The 20,964-nt window shown below is 39.4% G+C and overlaps 3 protein-coding genes across 3 annotated transcripts in view; 1 reads left to right on the top strand and 2 right to left on the bottom strand.

Annotated features, from left to right (window-relative positions):
* The window catches only part of sorl1 (sortilin-related receptor, L(DLR class) A repeats containing), a 128,287-nt gene extending 120,529 nt beyond the window's left edge, over positions 1-7,758 (bottom strand). The window contains exon 1 of the mRNA XM_085794812.1: positions 7,333-7,758. Coding sequence (XP_085650938.1) covers positions 7,333-7,743 — 411 coding nt within the window. The 5' untranslated portion in view covers positions 7,744-7,758. The remainder of the gene's footprint in view (positions 1-7,332) is intronic.
* Positions 7,759-11,349: 3,591 nt separating this feature from the next.
* tex12 (testis expressed 12) lies at positions 11,350-15,252 on the top strand. The gene is made up of 5 exons (XM_085794394.1): positions 11,350-11,583; positions 12,599-12,709; positions 12,972-13,080; positions 13,549-13,600; positions 15,090-15,252. Exons 2-5 carry the CDS (start codon positions 12,614-12,616, stop codon positions 15,232-15,234), a joined length of 402 nt encoding a protein of 133 aa, XP_085650520.1. The 5' UTR covers positions 11,350-11,583; positions 12,599-12,613; the 3' UTR covers positions 15,235-15,252.
* Positions 15,253-15,905: 653 nt separating this feature from the next.
* bco2b (beta-carotene oxygenase 2b) lies at positions 15,906-20,596 on the bottom strand. The gene is made up of 12 exons (XM_085794811.1): positions 20,459-20,596; positions 20,170-20,362; positions 19,861-20,072; positions 19,641-19,756; positions 19,368-19,470; positions 19,118-19,246; positions 18,455-18,615; positions 18,175-18,342; positions 17,911-18,045; positions 16,849-17,031; positions 16,588-16,698; positions 15,906-16,472 (listed from the first exon to the last, which is right to left on the bottom strand). The coding sequence occupies exons 1-12, from the start codon at positions 20,493-20,495 to the stop codon at positions 16,356-16,358; spliced, it is 1,665 nt and encodes a 554-aa protein (XP_085650937.1). The 5' UTR covers positions 20,496-20,596; the 3' UTR covers positions 15,906-16,355.
* Between the last annotated feature and the right edge of the window lie 368 nt (positions 20,597-20,964).

The following is a 20,964-nucleotide window of genomic DNA, read 5'->3' as shown; positions in this document are numbered from 1 at the left end:
GACAGAGTGTGTGTCGTGGAGGCGGATGAACAGACGAGAGGAGCAGAGAGACCAGTCGGACGTAGATAACCACGGAAACGTCACTGAGCCTGGAGTCTGACAGTGAGCAGCCAGGCACGACGGGGAAGTGAAACTACAGCCGGGCTTCTCAAGCAAAAGCACTGATTGATAATCACCGGGAACTAATCCATTTGTTTCTAATATTCAATATTCTCCGGTACACTGCAAAAACTAAATATCTTACCAAGAATATTTGTCTAAATTTTAGTCAAAATGTCATTTCTAGTCAAAACTAATCTCATTCTACTTGAAACAAGACTCATCCGATTAAAAAGCAGCTTGTTTTTAGACACTTTTTACTTCTTTCAAGCATATTTTCACTTGAAATAATCTGATAGTGGAGCAAGTTTTTCTTCCTTATTACAAGCGCTAAAAACTTGCGCTTGTGCCAAGTCACTGGCAGATTTTTCTACTTATTTCAAGTGAAAATGTGTTTGAAACAAGTGAAAATTATCTAAAAACAAGTCAATTTTTAGGTGATGAGTCTTATTTTAAGTGGAAAGGGACTGTTTTGACTAGAATTGAGACATTTTGACAAGAAGTAAGACAAATATTCTTGGAAAGATTTTTTGAGTTTTTGCAGTGTACCGATCCTCATCAGTCCGCACCGTGCAGAGTTTGTGCTGCTCCTCAGTTTCATTTGTTTTTATGTGACAGAGTTTCACTCAGACCTTTCTGACGGTTGTATGAGTCTTTTCATGTTTCTCTTCTGCACCAGTAAAAAAAGGAACATTTACATTTTTTCAGACGATAAGATGAAAGTCTCATAAACTATTCGATTTTTTTTTAATTGAATGACTATTTGAATGTTCGATAATCATTGCCCATCGCCACTACCTAATAATCGGTCGGAGCGGATGTACAAAAATAATCTACCAGTTACCGTCACTTAAACTTCCTCAAGTGTCTCAGTTTATCAATGAACAACGTCGTACAGTTGTAATACAACAACTAACTGTTGTATTACAGCCCATAAGTTTAACACCACGTCTGTTTCTGTTTATAATCTCCTCTCTTCACGCTGGTCTGCTGACGACATCACGTGACGGTGGCGACCGACGCCAATGAGCTAAAAACCAAGCTAAAAAAAAAACAACATTAAAAATTAGGGCTGCAACTAATTATTATTTTCATTATCGATTAATCTGTCTTGTTGTTTGGTCAATAAAATGTTAAAAAATGTTAAAAAAAACATCAATCAGTGTTTCCCAAACCACCAGACGATGTCCTCAAATGTCTTGTTTTGTCCACAAACCAAAGAGAGACTCAGTTTATTGTCATAAAGGAACAAAGAAACCAGAAATATTCACATTTAAGAAGATGAAATCAGAGAATTTGGACTTTTTTTTTCTTAAAAAACTACTCAAACCGATTATTAGATTATCAAAATAGTTGACGATTAAAGACCAGAACCAGACCAGAAGCAGAACCCCTGAGAGGAGCTGTTCACTCTGAACTAATAGTCATTATACAACAAGTAGTTCCGACCAAGCAATCTGATTGGTCAATAAAACATTTAGAACGTGCTCAAATCAGCATTACAGCACGGCTGACTCATCACTGAAAATATTACTTTGCCATGTCATGTTGTTTACACATCTCCATGGCAACATGGATTTTTCGTAATTTATTACTCGTGAAAATAAATCACAAACTACATTGACCTCCTGTAGGTTGTTCCTGACAGCTGCCAAAGTCACATTTATAGAACAATTATGTTTTATTTTTTGTTAACATATTGTAAACTTCCCCGTTACAGCAGAGAGGATTGTCTCCCTCCCATGTGTGTAACGTTACAAAGTCGGAGAGAGACGAGTTGTGATCGCGGTGAATATGTTTTTTTAAAATATGGCCTGGAGCTGAATATTTCATTGGATAAAACGGAGGTGATTACCTGTATGTTTCTCTCTCTCCCTCTCTCTTGCTTGCGCCTTTTGGGCTTTTAAATAATCTGGAGTAATCGTATGTCTTTCTCTATCAGCTGTGTCGGCGACACGGCGCTATAACTTCATTTACATGCAGAGTTTGCGGTTGTAGAAGCTACATCTGTGAAAGGAAAAAACCGGCATCTTTGTTATAACTTGAGCGAGTTTGTGCAGTGTTGATTTAGTTCAGGAAAGTCCGAGACCGCGTTAAAACATGAACGTCAGCTCAGAGTTCACTCATCTGGGACTAGAAAATCATTTCTGTTGCTAGGTCGTTACTAAGGTTCGGACTATTTGCTGTAGAGGTGAACTAGGTTCCATTACACATAGGAGTCTACTGACGTGACTGATTGTGTTTCAGTTATTAGTCAGACCCCATTTATTTCCATGGAAACGGGAAGCACACTCGCAAAAAACTTTAAATTTTGAGAGCAAAACGTCCATCAACATGAATATTTATTTAATTATACGCTCTATTTTGTTGGTAATTGTTGTATAATCGCAATATTACCCTCGAGGGTAATATTGCTTAATTAAAACCCATTTTAACTTCATTTTAAGCCACAAACACGAGACACACTTTACTCCCAGCTCACGACTCAGGAGGATTTCGATTGATCCGTCAAAGAAAGCAGCTCAAGTGCAGTGGATTCTGGGTAAATTCAGACTATTTTCAAAAATAAAAGTTGCAGTTGTAGAGCAGATTGAACTTTTAGAGGAATTCAATCACAAAGGATGTTTCAGTCTTGTTTTGTTTCACACAGCGCCAAATGAGTGAGTCATAATAATATTGCACTTGACTGCAACTTTAATGCTGTTTATTGATTTTGGCTTCATGTGTTGATTATAAGACTTCTGCTACTTTCTGTGACACTGAAACCACGAAGCGCTCCAATGGTTTAATTAAAATGAAGAATTAAAGGGTTGGCACTTGTAAACTGATCGATCTATGGAACATTTATGAATTAAGTTTGGATTAATGAATGCAATATTGAATGTTGATTGATGCCTGACTGTAACAATTTACTACTACATCTACTATTAGGTCTAAAAGCAACATAACAACTCGTCTACAGGTGCAGGTTGCATGATACTGTCAGGACGACTCATCCAGTGTCTCATATATTGGATTTTGACCTCAGAGTTACTGAAGCTCCTTTAAATTATAATTCTGTCTCGGTGTCTGATGACGAAGACGACTGGGAAAACTCTGGAAAACTCCGACCTCTGAGTTGTAACGTAACGCACCGTTGGTCAATAACTAAACCGCTCTGAGCAACAGATTAACTCTCATCTCTGTTTGTCAACGTCTGTCTTTGTGAAAACTAAAGGAGAACAGACAAGAGGCCTCGATGGGAAGAAAACTAGACAAGAACCAAGGATCAGATGGATTAAAGGGTTACTTCACCAAAAATCGATAATTCACCAATCATCTACTCACCGTCATGCCAAGGAAGGGTTTGGAGAACTTTCAGAGTCATCAAAACTCTTTAGGAGTTCCAGGGGGGGTCCGGCTGGCAACGGGTTTTCATATAATGGCGGCAGATAGAGTTCACTTTTGAATGGTCCAAAACACACACTATGAAACATCCAGATACCTCCATACTGCTCGTCTGTACTGACCCAAGTGTCCTGAAGCCGCCACATGGAAAAGTTGTTGGGAAAAAATGAATGTGATCTCTGTTTTTATCCTTGTTGTAGCAGTAGCTCCCAGTGGCTCTGTTGATGTTTGCTGCCAGATGTTCGTTCATCATTTTAAACCATTGGATGTTTGATGTAAACATGGAAAAACATCGCACAGCAAATCTCACGCAGCCACTGGGAGCTACTGCTACAACAAGGATAAAAACAGAGATCACAATAATTTTTTCTGAACAACTTTTTCATGTGGCGGCTTCAGGACACTTGGGTCAGTACGGACGAGCAGTATGGAGGTATCTGGATGTTTCATAGTGTGTGTTTTTTTGGACCATTTAAAAGTGAACTCTATCCACCGCCATTATATGAAAACCCATCGCCAGCCGGACCCCCCCTGGAACTCCTAAAGCGTTTTGATGACTCTGAAAGTTCTCCAAACCTTTCCTTGGCATGACGGAGAGTAGAAAAATTTTGGGTGAAGTAACCCTTTAAGGAAACCTGTGATGACAATAACAGCCTGCTTAAAGCCAAACACCGTTAAACTCTGAGAGGAAACAGAAACAGAAACAGAAACGGATCGTCTGCCTGAGCCTGACAAGACAAAACTGTGGGCATCACACTGCAAACACGACGCACCAGAGGGAAGAATGAATGGATGAATGAATGAATGAATGAATGAATGAATGAATGACTGGCAGCCAAATACAAGAGTGATGGTTCAGAACAAGTTTAGAAAAGACGGGATTTCAGTTTTTAATTTTTAATACATTTGCAAATACCGTCTAGATAGAATAAAGATTGATTTGTAAACATGTCGACACGACGCTGCTGAAGTGGTCTGAGAGCCTCGTTCTCATTAATAAATTATTTCCTTTGTGTATTAAACCTGATTTATTAATGGGATTGTTTTTGACGCTCTTTATGTTTAGATAATTGTAATGAAAAGTAAACAACAGTTATTTATTATTAGGTGTTAACAGTGAAGAGTCGTTCTGTACCATGAAGCAGATCAACCAGGTTAAAGGGATAGTTCAACATTTTTGGCAAATTGGCCCATTGTCATAATCCCTATAGTCATAGCAGTAGGTTCGTTACCTTTAATTGTCGGTGCAAGCTGTTTTTAGAACGGCGGAGCAGAGCGGCGAGCTGCTCAGAGCTACGCTACGGAGGCTCATGGGATTTCTTGGTTTCCCTCATCAAACTCATCAAATACACAATCCAACAACTCCACAACGCTCTGGTGGACAAGTTGTGACCTGCACATTCACCACGCTATGAGATAATAACACAACGTTACCAGACAGAGTTGTTTTAGAGGGAAATTCATGCAAAACCACTGATGTGGGGCTGTTTTTCATCAGTCAGTCTCTGTATTTCCCTCTAAAACAACTCTGTCTGGTAACGTTGTGTTATTATCTCATAGCGTGGTGAATGTGCAGCTCACAACTTGTCCACCAGAGCGTTGTGGAGTTGTTGGATTGTGTATTTGATGAGTTTGATGAGGGAAACCAAGAAATCCCATGAGCCTCCGTAGCGTAGCTCTGAGCAGCTCGCCGCTCTGCTCCGCCGTTCTAAAAACAGCTTGCACCGACAATTAAAGGTAACGAACCTACTGCTATGACTATAGGGATTATGGCAATGGGCCAATTTGCCAAAATGTTGAACTATCCCTTTAACTACAGGTTACTTGTTACTGGGGTAAATCACCACGACCAATCAGATCCCTGGGAAAACAGTGAGTCATCGTTCCTACAGGATCCTGGCAGGGACAAAAACTTATAAATAATAACGAGCAGCAGATTTTTATATAAATGAGTGAGTTGTTTTGCTGCACACATTAAAAATAAACATGTTGTTATTATTATAGATGTATTTTAATTCTTTAAACCTGACAGTGTTGATGATTTTTCTCTTTGTCACTGATGAGAACTGGAAATAAAAAAAACAGATCTCCGACGTCTATAAAGCGACGGACTTCCTCACACTGATCAAATATTTATTCCCATGATTATAAATCTGATTTAAATATTTTAAACACCTCAGACGTGAACTTGTTTTTCTTTTCCTCTGCGGCAGAAAACCGTCTTAAAGCTTTCATCTCCTGAAACATCAAGAAACTAAAATACTCATAATAATTCATGCTTTTATAATTTACAATAAACCACTAGTCTGACTTTAAAGTATTCATATACTTAAGATTTATTTTATTTTACATCATACTGTTTACATTTTACCTTATTAAATATCACTGTTGGGAATGGCTGTAATTATATTTATCATAATAAAAACTTAATTTATGATTCTAATGATGCAAAACAGGACAATCAACGTTAGGTAACTCAGAGTTAACCTGGGTTTGTTTAAGTTGCTTTACAGCACTTAATGTTGTTGTTTTTAGTAACACCTGTGCATCTGTCGTTATAGTAACACCTGTGCACGTCGTCCGTCCTGCTGTGACGGCTCAAGATGCGTCTGCTGTGAAAATAAAAGGGAAGCTCCACAGTTTTAGCTTTGCCCTTTCGTTTTCAAACCTGCCTCTCGTCAATCTCCTATAAGGTAACGACGGCAGCGTAAACTTCCTGGAGAACAGGTTGGTTAGTGCATTAAAACAAAAAAACACAAAGTATTTCCTGGTTTCAGCTTCTCAAATTTGCCTGTTAGACACTATCTTTACTATTTTCTTGCTTTTTATTTGCTAAAATAGTCATTAAATTAAAGAAATAATCACTGGGATGTGTTTATGACTTGCATCTTAAAGCAGCTGATTTAACATTCGGCCACAACAGTGAACCTCCCAACATTTACAAGACAAGTAGGAGGTTCTGGTTAGCCTATTTACAGTTGTATGATGATTCAGATGTTGTTTTTACTGGTAGGTTTGCAGCAACTACTTTTCAATTGAATTTCAGCACTTCCTGTAAAGAAAGAGAGAGAAAGAGAGAGCTGATAGATTTATCACCCAGCATCAACATCACACTCTTTCTCTTCCTCTCTACTGACGCACACGTTTAATTGTCCTGCACTGTAACTTTGGTGCACATGTAATCTCTTTGTCTTTTTGACTTTTGACATTTGCTGATAATAAAAAGAAACAGTAGACTGCATAGTTTTTAATATAACCTGATTTGTAATAGCTTTCTGTCTAAATGTCTATTGTAGGCTACACTGTACTTTCTTCTTAGACCTTGTCTAGCTGCTGTATTTATGTTGAGCTGGAATTTCTATTGTACTAATCTGCAGGATTACAGGGTAATTCTTACTTTAAATGTAAATTTCTGCTTGGTATCTTTAACAAAAAAACAAAAAAAAAGATGGGGGGAGCATGCATGTTGAGTTTGCATTCATTTGCACACATGTTAAGTGGAGTGTGGCTGCACCAGGTGACTGCTCTGCTCTGCTCTGCTGCTCGTCGCTTTCAGGGTCAAACGAGCCACTTTACGCCGCCTCCTCCTCCACCCGGTACCGGACACACACACACACACAAACACACACACTTGTGCATAAAGTGCAAGGAATAAAAAATGATGTGGATTAGAAAACAACAACAGTGTGGTCTTGCGTAATTTTCCTCCTTAGGCCAACCAACCCGAGGTGATGCACAGTGTTCCCGGCTGCAAGTGAAACTGTGTGTGTGCGTGTATGCGTGCGTGCGTGTGTGTGTCTGTGTCTGTGTGTGCGTGTGTGTGTGATGCTGTGTTATAGCCCTTACCCGTCCGTACACCTTCGGCATGGTAGCTTCACCACCACCACCACCACCTCCTCCTCCACCGCTGCTGCTCCGGCGCCGTCGATGCAGCTGCAGCTTCGGCGGGCGGCTGCCTGAACCCAACCCGCCTTCGGAGGCACTACGGCCGGGCAAACGCAGCGCTGGAGCACCACCACCTCCTCCTCCTCCTGCTTCTCCTGCTTCACCTCCTCCTGCTTCGCCGCCGCCGCCGCCACCTCCGTCTGGGAATTGGAAACCCTCATTCGCCTCTATCGTGAAAAAGCCCGTGTTTTGCGGCAGCGTGAAGCCCCTTAGAGTCGATGCGTGGTTTATTCCCGCGACCCCGAGGAGCAGTAATAAATACAAGGAGCAGCGGAGAGACGACTGCATCCTGCCCGCTGGTGTTATCGCCATGTTTGTGTACGTTTGGCTGGCTCCAGATTAGGTTAAAGAGTGAAGAAGAGCTCCTTCTACAGGCGGCGACGGCCCAAGCTGCTGCTGCTGCTGCTGCTGCTGCGTTCACGGAACCATGGGAATGTCGGGAACATTAGCATCCGACAAACCCGACCCCACAAAGCATGCATCTGTTGGCGGAGTGGTGGTGGTGGTGGTGCACAGTGCACACACACAAAGAAAGGCGCACAGAAAACACACACACACACATACACGGTGCTCCCTCCACAGCACCACAGACATAAATACACAACAACAACAACCACCATAGAAATAACACGAATAAAATAAATAAATAAGATAAAACGTCTTAAAGCAACATTAAACCTATAAATATCAAACATATCTATTCAAACACACTGAATTAACATAAGTTACAAAAAATATCATTTAAAAAAATGTGTTTAATGTGTCTATATATGTATGTATGTATGTGCTTAGCCTTAGATAAATATGAAATGTAAATGTACCCTATCCTCCCATATTTACAAAGATCTGAGGCCACTTTCCCAGAACTGGAAGCCATATGTTTAAAATTAATGAGAAAACCTAATAATCTTCAATAAACTTTAACATAAAAATGTGTATCTGTAACATTTTATTCCATATAAAAAATAAAAAATATACACCCATACATGTACCCATACAAATTATCATCTGGAAAACTTTAAACATTCAATTAAATAAATATAATTTAAAAATCAATAGGAAAAATATATTTAAGCATAGGCTGTATCTTCATGTGTTCTCATAGCCAGCATATCAGCATAATTAGGCCTATCACAAGGCTACCATATTTAAAAAATCATCATATAGGCTACATATCCTTATTTATATGTATTGTACATAATATAGCCTATATATATATATATATATATTGTCGTGGGGGGAAAAGGGAAACTAGCTAACACAAAATTATATTGAATTCATCAGGGTGAAAACACTAATCTACAGGCATGAGACAGTTAGCTTAGCCTAGCTTCACATTAGCCATGAGCAGTGACTCGGTGTATTCTTCACCTGTCTGTTTTTATTTTTGTAAAATAATATGTTAATCAGTAAACACCAGAGGCCCTGGGTGAAAGATTTAGTCTCCTTTAGGCACAGCCAGGCTGAGCTGTGCAACCAGTTTTTATGATAACATCATCCGCTAAGTTTAGTTAGGCTAAACAGTTGCTAGCTCATATTTAGCATAGACGCCCCGAGAGTGAACGTCTCATATTACTCCTACAGTTTTATCTGGCCAGGAGAGGGGATAGGTATATTTCCTGAAATGTTTAACTATTAATTCAAAGCTTAATCAGGCCCAATAGTACTCATTTTGAGCTCGACCAAAAATTCCTGCCTATGGCTAATTTATGGATTTCGCTACAGCATTGCAGTGTAGCCTACTGTCTAGGTCTGGTTAATTGTTGTCTATATAATTCTATATTTCAGACACATCCTAGGCCTAGTCCATATAACAATTAGGAAAATTAAAAGATAAAATGGAAGTACATTGTAACCTACAGTGGGCTACTTCGGCTAATACACACCAAATATAGCACATATCAGTCTTCGAATTAAAAAAGGGTCAAGCTAACATGCATTTGAAGCCTGGATGTGCACCAATAGCCCATTATGGGGCTGATTACAGCTGTTATAAAGGTATTTTTCAGACAAATCCAGTCGACACATAAAATTAAACATTAGTGTCTGACATGTTGGCTGGCACTGTGCTACTTGCCTATGTGACTTTTGTTATTTATAAAGTTGTTTTTTTCTGATGGAAATCCAATGATTTTTTTGTAACATGAAAATATATTTAACTGTAGCCTATATATTTACACATGAGACAGGTATTTGAAACTGGTTACATAAATAAATTAGTGTTTATTAGATCATTTCTGAATCGATTCAAGTTATCTATTCATTGCCAGGCCGTCATAAGGTCTACACTTCCCTGTATCTACATTTTGACTTCTAATACCAACTGTATAGCCTACATGTTGGCAGAGAAAGCGCAGGTGCTCTTAAGAACATAATACATGACATTTAAGTCTATTTACGTAAGCTCCTGGAGTGTCTGTCAGTCAGTCATCCAGGTCACGGTTTCTCTAGGAGCTGAACAAAGCTAATTGGACTTCCTCGAGGTCCTTTAAAGATGTTTTGCCTGATGCCTTTTCAGAACTGAACCTACAGTATATCCTGATGTTGTGAATTTTGCTCTTTTGGTTTGTGTTGCTGCTTTATGGTTTGATTTGACACAGTGAAATAATCCACTTTGCTGCCACCGGGTAGCAGCATTGATCTGCAGTTTAAACCCACCACTTAATCTGCTTCTGCTTGCTTACAGTGTGCTTCTAATCTTCCTTTATATAATCCCATTGATTTTATCCACCGAGGCCTCTGTGATTGGGCCGGGAGACACTGCACATCCATGACAGCTAGTTTGTCTCAATCTCATTAAGATGAGCGTCTTCTTTTTCTTTATTTTCAGTCTTAAACATTGGTATTTTTATTGAGTGTTATTATCAACAGCTCATTAAATAATAAATCTGAGGTCACTTTCTCATTAACATCCACTGACAGCGAAACACAAAATGATTAATTGAACGATGGTTGCCGTAAACATCTACAGTCATGCAAAAAAATTGGGTACCCCTGGTGGTTTAAAATGTCTGTTAATGTGAACAGTTCAGCAAGTGGAGGATGAAATAATCTCCAAAAGTTAAACATGAAACACTCTTTTGCAATATTTTAATCAATATCAGTGTATTAGACTATTAGCTATTTAGTTTTCTACAGTTTCAGAGTGAAAAGGGGAAACACAAAGCGGCAGCCTGCAAAAGAAAGAGTTCTCAGATAACTTTGACCAAGGGATCAGACAAGATATTTATCAGTTTTCCATATGTTAATCAGAAACTCTTCATCACCTTTTGGCATTGCTCCAGATTTGGATTTACTGAATCTAGAGAAGATAAGATACACTATTCAGGGATCAGAAAATAAATTCTACAAATGGCGCCCCTTGTTGGTAGCCTATTTTATGAGAAACCCACGACGATAATTTCTGAGCCCCCTCCACAACTCTTTTTTTTTCTTTTTTCAATTGTCTTTTTTCACTGTTGCTGTTAATTTATACTGAATTTATTTATATTTTCCAAGCATTGTTGTTAATAATTTTACCCTTTTTCTAATGGTTGTGTGTGTGTCTGTATCTGTCCTTGTTTGGGCAGTGGGATGTGTTGCGTATGGTTGCATCATGGATGGATGTTGTCCAGAAAATCCAAAAATTATCATCCTGTTCTGTGACTATCTTCTACATGTTTGTTTTGTCATCAATAAAAAGTAATTTGAGCGAAAAAGGAAGTTGTGGTGAATCGCGGTCGTGCAGAGACCAACGATTATGGATCATAATAGATGTGAAGGAAACTGGAACTGGGAGTTTTTTTTTTGCTTGTTTGTTTTCTTCCATTCAGAGTGTCCAAATGTACAAGATATCCTTGAATGCAGCATGTGACTTTCACTTAAAAAAAATAAAAAAGACTTTATCGACTTATTTTACTCACGTAGGCAGTTCTTTTTGTCGTCCGTTAATTATCTAAATGGATTTATGACACATACGCAGGGACCGTGTGTGTAAGTTAAACGTTAACCGGCGGTTTTACCGTAGTTACAAACCGTTGGTCGCTAATGTACAGTATCATAGCAACCGCAGCTAATTTGGCGGTTAGCTCCCCTGCTAGTTAGGCTAACATTACTACCCTCCTACTACTGTAAGTTACTACGACGTCAGATTGAGCAGCTAAACAGGATAAAGTAAGTCAGATAAAATATTATATTTATGTTTTTGATGGTTAACCACCAGAAGTTGTGTCTTTATTTAGCATTTAATTAAACTAGTCATGGGTTTTAAGTTAACCAACCTAGAAAGACAGAAATGGTATCATGTAGCCTATCATTTATTAGCCAGCATCAAGCTACACTGTGCTAAATAACAGTTTTATTAGACTATTTACCATAATGTATTTTGTTTTGCTGTCAATTATGTTTAGTTATTCTGACAGGACTAATGCTTGCATATTGTTAAATTATCATATCACCACTTGTCACTGTGTAGATAATATTTCTCCCCAGGCAGATGAACTAATGACACAGACAGTATGGCTAACAGTTAGCAGCCTGCAGAGGTTTAATTCATGTACATAACACAACTCACCAACTCATTAATGCAATGTAAAGACCTAATTTGATTCAGGGAGAAAAGCAGACCAGTTTTCAGATCAGCTAAATCCTACACGAACATTTATTCTGTTGCATCCTCCTCTAGCTTTACCTCTAGCAACTAGCAAACTATTAACCTGCTTCACATTGACAGATTATTAAAAACATTAAATTACCTTCTTGTAGATATTCTTATTAAATGCAATTATATGATTTTTTAAGGGGTTGTATTGTCTGGATTTGATTACGCCTATGAGACTGATCATTTCCATTAACTATGAAACTAAAAGCTGATAGAATTTTTTATTGATGGTCGCTAGGTCTCAGTCCAATAATGATAACAGTGTGTTTTTACTGAGCATCGGTTGGGCCCATTGCACTTGCTAATGTTATGGTTTGTAATAAACCACAGTTTTGGTAATAAGTGGACTGTAAGAAATAAGATTTAAAATGTAACATGATAATTCAGTAACCTTTGCCATGATGCCAATGATGCTGCTTGTTAAATTTTGTGCACAATATCATTTTAATGTTTATTTTTCTGTGCAAAATGTACTGTAGCATTCATATGAAAGAAACTAATTAGTCTGGTTTGTTGTTATGTTTGCAGTTACATCACATCACAATGAAAGAAGCAACAGCAACAGGAAAACTGACTCCACCTGTGGGTAACAAGAGGACAGTGACCCACAAAAGCCCTGTTCAGACAACTTCCCCAGAGGTAGGAAGTAGCTGTTTGTTGCCCCGCATGTCCATGTACAGGAAAAATATATATTTTGTCACCCATATACATACAAATGTGTATTTCTCTGTGAATAAGAAGACAATCATCTTTACATAATCACTGTTTTTAAGTATCAAGCAATGAATGGTTTGTGCTGGAAATGCTACAGTATTATTCTGCTTTTTTTCTTTTTTTTTTAGATGAGCAATAGATATAAATGATGATTTATTACAACCAGTCTTTTCTCCTGTTGCAACAGATTGAACAAACACCTGCAAATTCAGACAAATCTCCACCTAAAAAGAAAAAACCTCCCTCTAAGCCATCTGCTTTGGATCCAGAAGATTCATTTGAGTCGACAGCTGCAGGTGTGTGCACTGTCATACTGCCAGTTACACAAATTATTGTTTTGTAAGACAATTGCATTCAAACTTAAAGAGAAATATAACACTGTTGGGGTTGTCTTCATGCATGTTAATACAAATACACATATGAGGGAAGCAACAAACAAGCTGCTTTTCATGCAATGTGCATAACAGGCCACAGGAAGTTAGAATGAAGTGACCTATAAACTAGATTTCATGGGTGAGGTGTGAAGCAGAAACAGGATGTGGCAAGTCTCTGAAATTAATGTTGCCATCTCAACATCCTGTGAACAAAATGTTATTAATGCATGTTTGTACTTTGTTCCCCTTCTGATTGAAATGTTCAGACTCACACAGTCCAGAGTTGTTCTGGTCATAATGAAGTCAAACAAACATGGAAATTCATTCTTTCTGTGTCTGAGCTGAGATGCTTTAACCAATGAGTGAAATGTGTTGTTCTGTCTGCTGCAGGTGCTTGCAGAGAGGTCAACATGCTGCTTTCAAAACTTGCTGAAATGTTAAGGTAGGTCACATACAGAAAAACAACTAGGCCTCGTCCTCACGGAAACAGAGGTTCACCCAAAACCATCTTTTTCTTGTTTGTTTTGACAAAATTCTCCCTGAACATGTCATCGTTTCAACAAATGTCGGTGTACACACAGATCCACTGACTCTAAATGCTGTAGTACATCCACCAGGCCTGTGTGTGGCGCTGTAACGCTGCCACACATAAACTCCAAACATTAGAAGTGGATTAAATGTCGACTGGGAGTCGAGTCAGAGCAAATATGACGACGACGATGATTTAACGGGAGAGATTCAGCCGCAGTAGTCGACTGTTGTTGTTACGTCCATAGACTGTAACGTGTAGAGGGCTGGTTCAGGTTACAGGAGAGAGCGGTGGGGGGGTATAACGTCATCGTTTCACAAAAGATCCGTTTTGGGTGACTACACGAAAACGCTGGAGCGGCGTTTTGAGATTTTCCCACTCTGGGACCCGTTTCCATTTAAAAAAAAATGTTTTCACCCCCAATAAACGCTGTTTCCATCTGGACGAAAAGCCAAAACGATACTAACTTGATGCGTTGAGACTTTTTTTAAAAAGAAATGCTCAAAAATAGTTTTAGAAAGACGGTGCATATTCTGTGTGTTGGTGCTGGTTTGTCATATTTAGACCTAAAGCACAAGAAATAATTCATCCATCCACCCGTGCCGTGCGTTATCATTTGCTTATCGGGGGGTTGGGTCGTCGTGGCGGTAGGCCAAGCATCTTCCAGACATCCCTCCTTCCTGACGGAAATAAAACTGGGTCTGGTTCTCGTCCTGGAGGAGGCATCCCTATCCTTTTGCGTGAAGGAGCAGCGTCCAAACTCCTCCACCCGTTCTCTAAGTCTGAGCTCGTCCGTCCTACAGAGGAAGCAGTTTCTGCTGCCTGCAGCCACGATCTTATTATTTCAGTCGCTACTCAGAGCTCATGACCACAGACAGGTGAGGATTGGAACAGAGTAAGTCAAGATGTTTGCCTCCGTATGTCACTTCCATTTTCACCACAGCGGTCCGGTCTAACGTCTGCATTGCTGTTGATGCTCCTGATCCGTCCGTCGATCTCCGGCTCCATTTTAACTCGTTAAATAAATCAGATCTATTTTTTTAAAATAAGTTGTTCAACCCTTTACTGATTCACCTGTTGTTACGACAAATTAGTTACACTGTTTAAATAATGACCAGAGTCTCATAGGATTTGCCTGCACTGTTGCATTGATACCGACAAAGTACAGTATGTAAAATATTTGCATGTGATTTAAGAGGTGAACGTGTGAATCCTGCAGTTCTGCACATGGTTCATTCTCTAAATGTTGCTGCATTGTGTTTATTGATCAAACTACTTCCCAGCTCAGGTGTGAGTGAATTGTACTTTCCATTATGTTTGCACTGTTTGCTATTTTCATCAATGAAGCATGTATCTTCGTTGTTGCTCAACTGCATTATCAGCATTTATGGTTTTTTTTCAGTGAGAGTGCTGCAGCTGATACAGCACAGATGAAAGAGCTGGAGGGCATTTTGACACAAGCTCGAAACCTGGAGTTGTTCCTGAAACAGAAGAAAAAGCACCTGAAGCAAACCTTAGCTATGATTTCTGAGAAACTTCTGGCTTAAACATGGACTTTTTTTCTCTCTCTCTCTCTCAAACAGCCCTTTTTACTCAGGTGTCGTTTTCTTTCCTTTGCGTACATGTGCTCTTTGCAGTTCATATGTTAGTCATATCAACTAATAAATGCCGTGCTTTATAATACAAGATATTCCTGTAACTAGAAAAATAAACTAATATATGTTCACTGTTAGAGTTATGAGTTTGGGTAAACACTCATTAAGAATAGAATTGTATTTATTCTTCTTCCCAGCTCAACATAAATGAACCGAAATGTGACCAAAGGAAATGCCATAATTGTTTTGTTTTTTTAAAAGAATACAGTAAAAGTTCAGTATTCACCTGTGTATGTATTATTGTTTATGAATAATTAAAGTGCCACCAAAGTAAAAATTACTCTGATGTTGCTCTCATTTAATAACTAACATAAAAAGGCACCAAACAGAAAACACAACATATTTCTCTGCCCTAAGTACAGTCATGATCCATCAGTGGTCAGTAGGGAGTGCTGTTGAGCCATGTTCCTGTAGTTACAGTAACTACTGTAATATCTTTACAAGGGTTTGTGTTACACAACCTGCACTTTCAGTTGACCAAAGTGAACACAAAGTTGTGGAAACATTACTAAAAGGAGGAGATGAATGCAGATACAATGTTAAAATGGAGTTTTTCTTTTATTCAGGCAATATTTACAGGTTTTAATTCATGTAGCATGAAATACAGATTTTTTTTTTAAAGCCATGCATTATCCATTTAATGTATTAACACAGCTCACGTCCAGTCCCAAGTGCCTGTTTACAAAATAATATGTAAATGTAAAGACTAGCATAAATCGATATAAAAAACCCCATCAACTTTCTTTTTTTTCTATTTTTGTTTTTGTATATTTCTTTATCTTTCACTAAAACAATGGTTTACATGTTAAGTATAGAAAAATGTTTTTAAACAAGTTCAATATATCTAACAGTGAAAAAATGTTTTTTCAAAACAATTCAAGAAAACTATACATTCTTAGTATTGTAGAGAGACCTCTAATATTGCACGAAAACACAAACAAAACTACAGACGGTATTTACATTGTAGAACATCTGCCATGACACATGTCTATTCACATGACGACCTCAAGCGTCTACGCTGTGGCGTTGAATGTCCCGTGGAAACCGTAGGGGATGTTGACAGGCACTGCGGCCCGGCCCAGCTCCTCGAACGTCTTGGCATCTAACACCAGGAGGAACGTGCTCTTGTCCTGGAAGGAATCAAGACAAAAGACAAATAAGTTATCAACGGTTTGCATTTCAAGAGATACTCCTCCTTGGTTTTGTACCAGAGCCCAAAAAATCTCTGACTAAAACCTGACTGACCTCGTTTGGAGTGATGACAACAGACAAGATGACGCCATCGTCCTCCTCTGTGGCATCAGGGGCGGGTACGAAGATTGGTTCAGAGGGATAAAGACCGGGTTGTTCCCACACCTGTGAGAAAACAGTGACTCGTGAGCTTTGCGGTTTGGCTTCACATTTGATTGGTAATACAAAAAAAACCCCAAATCTGTGAATTTGATTTGATTTGCAAATCAAAAACTGATGCAACCTAATCCTACGCAGCACATCTACGGGACTCACCTTCATTTGTTTTCCTTGGATATCCATCTTGATCAGTGTGTCTCCGACGAGGTGTCTGAAGCCACAGCCATAGAAGTAGCGGTAGGAGTGGGTGTTGTACTTCCCATAGTTTATCTGTGGGAACTCCAGGCCACCGTACTGGTGAAGATCTTCCCCGTGGAGGTCCTCATGGGTGCAGAACACCTGCACAAGAGAAAACAACAACATATAATGAGACAAGGGCAATGCTGGAAGCTACAGTCATAATTTGTTGTACTGAACAATTTTCCTTTTAGACCACAGTTGGCTCCTAGTGTGGTCACAAACGTCCTTTGGCTGTTTAACAATAAGAACAACTCTACTCTCTCTTCTGCTTGCATTAGCAATATAATACAGATCTGAACAATAAACCATGAGGATGATATCAGTCAGATAAAATCGCGCTGATTCTGGTCAATCCTTTGTGTGCAAGAATGTGAAGGAAAGTGAATGAGACATGGGAATGGCAGTAATCAAATATTCTATAGTAAATCTAAACTAGAAGAATGTATACAAAAAACTACAAATGGTATCAAAATTGGTTTAATGTCATTTAATAAAAAATCCATTGTGCTAAAATAGAATATCACTTCAAGAAATCATTAAAATAACACCCCAAGATTAAGAAGAAATGGGTTTGCTGTTTTTTGTACCAGGCATGAGAAGTTTATATTTACAGCATTTTATACTCATGATTTATAGTATGATTGGGAAACTACACAAGGCAGTATTATATGTATTTTAAAGTATGTATTGATGTAGGAAACACGAACAGTAACATGTTAAAGGCCAGTCATGGGTCATTAGAAAAATTAGCATAAGTTATCTTTTCATAATGGACAAATCTGGACTGTACATAGACAAAGAACCTTTCAGACTGCGTATCCCTCCTCCAAGAGGCACTATTTCATCAGCCAAAGTTACCTAATGTGTCTGTATCTGTGCTATCTGCAGGAGCTGGTATCAACTTTCTTTACAACACACCTATCAAAGAGAAACTTGTCACAAAAATGACTGTCGCTGTTGGTAATATCGGGAGCCTACCTTGTTCTTTGCGATCCTCATTGCGGTGGCTGTGCTCTTGGTCCCGTTCAGGTTCTGGTTGAAGGGCGTTTCGTTTTCCACATTGAGAGGCAGCACGAAACGCCTCGGGAACACTCTACATAAGGTGTTGTACACCTGATGAGGAAACATTTTGCTTTTTAATCTTAAACCCGCAAACGTTTCAACCAAACTGAAAGCATTTACTGTATCAGGAGAAGTCGTTGCATGAATGTACCCCTTGTCAGTAACATTTAAACTCCTTACCTCATCAAGGGCATCCCCAGACTTGCGCAGGTTCTGGACGTTGTAGTTATTGATCGCCTGTCCATCATCTGAAGCGCACATGTCAATGATCAAGAAGCCGTCCTCCTCGTATGCGTTGATCTGATGGAAGGTCGACAGTGCCTTGGTGACGTACTTGATGGAGCTCAGCTGAAACAGAAGAGCAGAAGAATGAAGACAACCCACATTTGTGTTATGCACCTTACAAGCCTAGAGAACAGACTGCATTTTAGAGAATTTAGGGTCCGGGTTAAAGCCTTACCTTCCCGGTCTGCTTGTGGATCAAGTGGAAGATCGTGTTGCGTTTTCCGTCCCAGAACACACCATCGCTGATGCTCTTTCCTGTCAGCTTTCCTGTCACAATCTTCAACAGGTCCATCTTGATCGGCTGCTCAATGAACACCACGTAGTTCTCAGACATTGCTGCGATGGATTGAGAAGATTATATTAATTTTCATTCAAAGTGCTGAATGGATGATTTAGAATCAACTGAAACCAACTGAGAGTTGAGGCATTGGACTGAAGTGACTGAGCAATCATTTCAGTCATTTATCAAGCAAAAATGGCAAAGAAACACTTCTCACTCTGCTTCTCTTTGATATCACAGTAAACTAAGCATCAATGGCATGTGGACTATTGGTCAAATCTCCTTGCCCTTTAGAAAGTTCCAATAGGAACAGATTCACTTTTTATCGAGTTGTGGCCTGAGATCATTGCTGTGTGAGTTTGTCTGTGTTGTTAAGACACTATAAAACCTGATCTGACAAGTTATGACTAAGAATCAAATTATTTCATATGGATTGGTCAAATCTTGCTGTTAGACATGGAAAGTGAATCTTGTATATGAATGGATGTACTGTATAGTCAAGGCTGAAGGGTGAAAGCAGTGAGGGCTTTGGTTTGAGCACGAGTGGCTCTTACTCACCGAAGCTGTGGTAGTAGGAGGGTTTGGTTTTGTCCACTGAGGGAATGGAGCACAGCACTGTGGCTCCCTCCAGGGTTTCATCTGCTGTTATCTTAGTTGGTGGCACTCGGATGATGTTGTAATACGCTCCTGTCGGCACAGAATCACAGATACGATTAGTTTCCTGTTGAAGGTCATCGCACTGACTGACACCTCACTCTGAGGGGGGTTCCCATTAAAACTGGCGATTTGGTTCATGCATCTGAAATACCTTTACTGGTGTAGGAGTTCCCCATGTTGTAGGTTGTACCATCAGGCTCAGTGTGAGGGTGTGCGGTGGCTCCATTGACAGCAATGAATTTGCTCCAGTCCACCTAACAAAAAAATGCAAGACTTCACTTTTTATATTGTGCTCTTTTATGACTTTCCTTAGGGATCATGTTTTACGTAAGCAGCAGGTCAATAAAACAAGCTGCTGTGCACAGCTCTGCAGAATTATCAATCACAAACTGACATTGGTCAACAACATTCAACATCGTGTTACCTTTTTGGTTGTCTCCAGTGTCTCGGGGTCAACCTTGTGCATAACATTGGTTTCTGTGCTGACGTAGTAATCACCTTTGTAGGTAACAAAGCTCACATTGGCATTATCTGTGGGCTCTAGAGAGGAGAGAGATGTTCCCAGAGTTATTAGCTGTTCTGGCCTCTAAGTATATGGAAGTAAACTGAAAACTGTCTGAACTGCACTAAAATACGAAACTCACTTGGAAGTTCAAATCTGGACAGGAAACGCTGGAAGAAGTTTTTGCAGGGGTCTGGCATGGTGATGGTCCCAAACTCAGACACTGTAATGCGGTTGTGCTCCTTGTTGGTCTGATAACTGTCACTGGACAGGAAGCGGCTTTTGTATGTCACCTGACCATTGGATATTTTGAACTGGTGCAGGAGAGCCATACCATCAAACCAGTGGTTGAACCTGATGGGAGTGGAGGGAACAGGAGAGAATCAAATCAAGACCATTTTATTGATACAAGCCCAATATCTCCAGATAGATTCAGACTTTTGGCACTCACTGCTGGTTTCCAATCTCAAACTTCCCGGGCCCATTCCTCAAGAAGTGTCCGTTGATCCACTCTGGGATTCTGCCGGTGATGTTGGTGTGGATGGGCTCAGGGGTGTCCTCCACCGAGCTCACGATCTTCTCAATGCAAGGCAGACCATGCACATCTGTGAAGTGGTTGGCAGTCTTCCTGGACTTGGATTTTGCTATATGAAAACGACATCAACTTAAGTTAGAAACATAATTTATGAATATTTGACATCAAGTTAAATTGTGCATAGCGGGTAGAGTCAGATCTTTACCTGGGGTATTGTTTTGTTGGCTTGTGATGGTATCCATGGCTAAAGCTTTGCTTCTTGAGTATGTAGCAATGTTGAAGGCTTGCAAACTCGTGTTGTGTTGCTGCAGTCTCTCTGAGATTTTATACTGTCCTCCCGCTGGTCACGCCCCCCTGGAAACAGTCAGTTAATTAGTCAAGCAGACAGTGATTTCATTCTTATGTAAGCCTTTAAAAAACAGAAGTACCCTGTGATCACAAGATAACGGGAACTTATTCCGAGATAATCACTTGATTTTACTGACAAGTAGCAAAATCACCGTGGCAGCATTCATCCATTTTTTGAAAGTAGCTCTTTATTTCACATAGTCAGTACTTTATCTTTCAAAGTGTGCATGCACATAAGTAGGGATGGGGAAAGAAGAAGAAGCACATGTACCGTCCGCCTGTTTTTGTTATTGCATTTTTCTATTTCTAGAATAATTAAAGCATTTAGAGATTAAATTTTTTTCTTAATATTCTGCTATTGAG

This window comes from Trachurus japonicus, chromosome 13, assembly GCF_045865225.1.
Source record: "Trachurus japonicus isolate A0001 chromosome 13, Traja_1.0".
Classification (NCBI taxonomy): Eukaryota; Metazoa; Chordata; class Actinopteri; order Carangiformes; family Carangidae; genus Trachurus; species Trachurus japonicus.
This window is presented reverse-complemented; position numbering and strand designations above follow the sequence as displayed.